Source organism: Nansenia antarctica, assembly GCF_963989245.1.
Source record: "Nansenia antarctica genome assembly, contig: SCAFFOLD_273, whole genome shotgun sequence".
NCBI lineage: Eukaryota > Metazoa > Chordata > Actinopteri > Argentiniformes > Microstomatidae > Nansenia > Nansenia antarctica.
The window spans coordinates 10,001-15,000 of NW_027662869.1; the positions used below are offsets into that span (position 1 = coordinate 10,001).

A 5,000-nucleotide genomic window follows, 5' to 3' on the forward strand; every position below is an offset into this window, starting at 1 on the left:
CGCCGTTCACACATGAGCTGAATGCCCCAAGTTTCCTGTGTTGTGCCTTTTCACACATGTCAATGTCAATGGCATTCCCCGGGTCTGCGTGAGCTACTCGAATCACGTGTTCAACTGGATCTTCTTCGGCGTATGGGTAGTTGTTTTTCCTCTCCACTCCACCAGGCTCGGGGCCGAGGGGCTACCCTTTTACCACCCCGAGACCTGGTTGAGGGGCTCACCCGGGCTATATTTCTGGACACCCCTCCAGAAGCCACGTCATCGTCTCGTCATCTAATACCGACAGACCATGCATCCCGTTGGGTGGGTGGTACACCGGGCAATCCAGGATAATATGGTCTGCGGTTTGGTCCTCTGCGCCACACTCGCACGACGCATTTGGGGCCAAGCCCCATCTGTGCATTGATGAGCGGAAACGCCCGACGCCGGTCCGGAGACGATTGAGCCTCATCCAGGATAGCCGTGGCAAGTCCATCCCGAGGGGCTCAGCGCCGGCGACTGGATGTGGTCGCGGAGTTTGGAGGTGTTAGCCTCCCACTCCGCGCGCCACATAATCCGCCCATCCTGCCGCACTGATGTTGAGATCTCTGCATTGCTGTCTGAGATCCTGTGCGGCAGGCACAAATGGGTGTCTCGACTTGAGACGCCGGGAGGGCTCCGCTGTTATAGTGAGCCTATCATGGAGCAGATGGTTATTAAGCTCCACGGCCCGGCAGGCGAGACGTGCTGTGGCTCCCATGCGGCGGAGGCCTGCGGGCTGGATGCCTGCTAGGATGGGAAGGTTGTCCACGGGGGTAGGACGCAGGCATCCTGTCACAATGCGCAAGGCTTCGTTTATAGGCGAGTCGATGAGGCGGGTGTGGGCACTGCGACACCATACTGGGGCGCAGTATTCACTAGTTGAATAAACGAGGGCTAGGGCTGCCGTGCGCAAGGTCCTTGCGCCGGCGCCCCAGCCCGAGCCAACCAATCGCCTCATCAACGCCACACGAGCTGTTAACTTCTTGCGCAGTGACTCGAGGTGTCGGCGAAACGTGAGCGTCCTGTCCAATGTCACGCCGAGATAGATTGGCTCAGCGGAACATGGCAGGGGATGGCAGGGGATTCAACTGGATGCAGAGCTGGAACGTAAGTAGACGTGAATTCGAACGAGACAGGCGTGTGAGACTGTGTGTGTGTGTGTGTGTGTGTGTGTCAGACTGCCGTACACTGTCCCTCACAGCACAGGGTGAATCTCACCCCCTCACACACACTCTCTCACCCCCCCACACACACTCTCTCACCCCCCCCACACACACTCTGTCACCCTGCCACACACCCTCTCACCATGCCCTCCCTCCTCTCCTCCTCTCCTCCTCTCTTCCCCTCTTCCTCTGGGCAGAGGCCCAAAATAGCTGAGAGTGGTAGTAATGAGAGAGAGAGAGAGAGAGAGAGAGAGAGAGAGAGAGAGAGAGAGAGAGAGAGAGAGAGAGAGAGAGAGAGAGAGAGAGAGAGAGAGAGAGAGAGAGAGGAGAGAGAGAGAGAGAGAGAGAGAGAGAGAGAGAGAGAGAGAGAGAGAGAGATGAGAGAGAGAGAGAGGAGAGAGAGGAGAGAGATGAGAGAGAGAGAGAGAGAGAGAGAGAGAGAGAGAGAGAGAGAGAGAGAGAGAGAGAGAGAGGGGAGGGAGGGAGGGAAGGAGGGAAGGAAAAAGGCTTACTTCAAGTCTCTGGTGTGGTAGTGAGAATGACCTCTCCCACCGCTCTCCTCTTCTCCTCCTCCTCTTCTTCCTCTCATCCAGCGATCATCATAATTACCGTCATCATCAAACCATAACTGTCATCTGGGACCTTGCAGTCATGGAGCTTTGATGGATGGATAGGGGGGGGGGGGGGGGCAGTGTGGTGGGAGGGTGGGGTGGGTTGGGGTGTGGTAGGGGCTGGTGGGTGGGGGGCGGGGGTCAGTGTGGTGGGAGGGTGGGGCGGGGGTCCATGTTCCCGCTGCGAGCGTGATGTTGCTAGGAGACTGTAGTGGCGGTGACAGGGTTGTAAACTGTTTGTCAGTGATCTAGTGTGACTTTGCCCAACAGCTCTCTGCCTCCCTCTCCTCTCCTCCCCCTCTCTCTCTTCACCCCTCCCTCTCCTCCCTTTCCTCCCCTCCCTCTCCTCCCCCTTCCTCTCCTCCCTTTCCTCTCCTCTCCTCTCCCTCTCTCTCCTCCCCCTCCCTCTCCTCCCTCCCTCTCCTCTCCTCCCCCCCTATCTCCTCTCCTCCCCTCCCTCTCCTCTCCTCTCCTCCCCCCCTCCCTCTCTCTCCTCTCCTCACCCCTTCCTCTCCTCCTCCCTCTCCTCTCTCCCCTCCCGCTCCTCCCCCTCCACAAACACAGGCCAGATGTCTGGAAAGACACTTGGATGGTGTTTATACTTTATCTACACACACACACACACACACACACACACACACACACACACACACACACACGTGCGCCAGGCCTGTTAATGTTACCCATCAGGCCTTGGGAGAGTCCCTGCATTCCTAGTGACACACACACACACACACACACACACACACACACACACACACACACACACATCTTAACACACACACATTAGTTCATGTATGTATGTACAGTTAGGTCCGGAAGTATTTGGACAGTGACACAATTTCCATAATTTTGGCTCTGTATGCCACCACAATGGATTTGAAATGAAACAATTTAGATGTAATTGAAGTGCAGACTTTCAGCAAGGGGTTGAACAAAAATATTGTATGAAACGTTTAGGAATTGCAACCATTTTTATACACAGTCCCCTATTTTCAGGAGCTCAAAAGTAATTGGACAAATTAACATAATCATAAATAAAATGTTTTTAAATAATGTTTAATACTTTGTCGAGAATCCTTTGCAGGCAATGACTGCCTGAAGTCTGGAACACATGGACATCACCAAATGCTGGGTTTCCTCCTTTGTGATGCTTTGCCAGGCCTTGCAGCAGTCTTCAGTTGTTGTTTGTTTGTGGGTCTTTCTGCCTTTAGTTTTGTCTTCAGCAAGTGAAATGCATGCTTGATCAGGTTGAGATCAGGTGATTGACTCTGGCCATTGCAGAATATTCCACTTCTTTGCCTTAAAAAACTCCTGGGTTGCTTACGCAGTATGCTTTGGGTCATTGTCCATCTGTATTCTGAAGCACCATCCAATCAACTTTGCTGAATTTGTCTGAATCTGAGCAGACAGAATATCCCTAAACACTTCAGAATTCATCTGTCTGCTTCTGTCTTCTGTCACATCATCAATAAACACTAGTGACCCCATTGGAAGCCATGCATGTCCATGTCATCACACTACCTCCACAGATGATGTGGTATGCTTCGGATCATGAGCCGTTCCAAGCCTTCTCCATACTTTTTTCTTCCCATCATTCTGATACAGGTTGATCTTAGTTTCATCTGTCCAAAGAATGCTGTTCCAGAATAGGGCTGGCTTTTTCTAATCTGGCCTTTCTATTCTTGAGGCTTATGAATGGCTTGCACCTTGTGGTGAACCCTCTGTATTTGTTTGTGTGAAGTCTTCCCTTTATGGTACACTTGGATAATGATATGCCTACCTCCTGGAGACTGTTCTTCACTTGGCTGGATGTTGTGAAGGGGGTTTTCTTTACCATAAAGGATCCTGTGATCATCCCCCACTCTTGTCTTCCATGGACGTCCAGATGTTTTTGTGGTGCCGAGCTCACCAGTGCGTTCTTTTCCCCCCAGAATGTACCAAACAGTTAATTTGGCCACTACTAATGTTCACGCTATGTCTCTGATGGATTTTTTGTTTGTTTTTGCAGCGTAAGGATGGCCTGTTTCACTTGCATTGAGAGGTCCGTTGACTGAATGTTGTGCGTATACAGCAACAGCTTCCAAATGCAAATGCCACACTTGGAATCAACTCAGACCTTTTACCTGCTTAATTGATAAAGAAATAATGAAGGAATAGCCCACACTGGCCCATGAAACAGCTTTTGAGTCAATTGTCCAATTACTTTTGGTCCCTTGAAAAAGAGGGAACTCCATATTAAAGAGCTGTAATTCCTTAACCCTTCCTTCAATTTTGATGTGAATACCCTTACCCTAAAGCTGAGAGTCTGCACTTTAAGCCCATATTCATTATATAACTGTAACTTGAAGATGTTTTGGTAAACAGCTAAAATAACCAAAATTCTGTCTGTGTCCAAATATATATGGACCTAACTGTATGTGTCCTTACTAGTCCATGTTTTAGGCTTTAGTCAGGCCAGAGAGAGGCAGAATAACATCAAAATGATCAAAAATTTTGAATAACATTTGGACAGTGTGTGTGTGTGTGTGTGTGTGTGTGTGTTTGTGTAATGGAGAACATTGAGGTGGTAAAGAGGTCATTCCATCCAGCGTCTCTCTCTCTCTCTCTCTCTCTCTCTCTCTCTCTCTCTCTCTCCCCCTCTCTCTCTCTCTCTCTCTCTCCCCCCCCCCCTCTCTCTCTCCCTCCCTCCCTCTCTCTGGACAGGCCAGTGATTGTCTGGAGGTCTAGCCAGCTGTGTGTGTGTGTGTGTGTGTGTGTGTGTGTGTGTGTGTGTGTGTGTCTAGCCAGCTGGGTGTTTGAGACACGTCAGACCGAGGGAAGAGGAAAGGAACATTCCTGGAGCGCACGTGGCTGGACGCCTGCCATCCCTCCCCTTCTCTCCTTCAGCTCCTTCCCTCTCTCTCCCTCTCTCTCTCTCCGTCTCTCTCTCCCTCTCTCTCTCTCCGTCTCTCTCTCCATCTCTCTCTTTCATTCAGCTCCCTCCATCCCTCTCTCTCTCTCCCTCTCTCTCCTTCAGCTCCTTCCCTCTCTCTCTCCCTCTGTCTCTCTCTCTTTCTCTCCATCTCTCCCTCTCTTTCTCTCTCTTTCTCCTTCAGCTCCCTCCCTCCGTCCCTCTCTCTCTCTCCCTCTCTCTCTCTCCCTTTCTTTCCCTCTCTGCCTCTCTCTATCTCTCCTTCTCTCTCCTTCAGCTCCCTCTCTTTCT

The 5,000-nt window shown here is 51.2% G+C and overlaps 1 protein-coding gene across 1 annotated transcript in view; it reads left to right on the forward strand.

Moving 5' to 3' along the window:
• Positions 1-1,083: 1,083 nt before the first annotated feature.
• The window catches only part of creb3l2 (cAMP responsive element binding protein 3-like 2), a gene marked incomplete at its 5' end in the record, with an annotated part of 19,040 nt that continues 15,123 nt past the window's right edge, over positions 1,084-5,000 (forward strand). Inside the window, 1 exon segment of the mRNA XM_080551087.1 lies at positions 1,084-1,128. Coding sequence (XP_080407213.1) covers positions 1,084-1,128 — 45 coding nt within the window.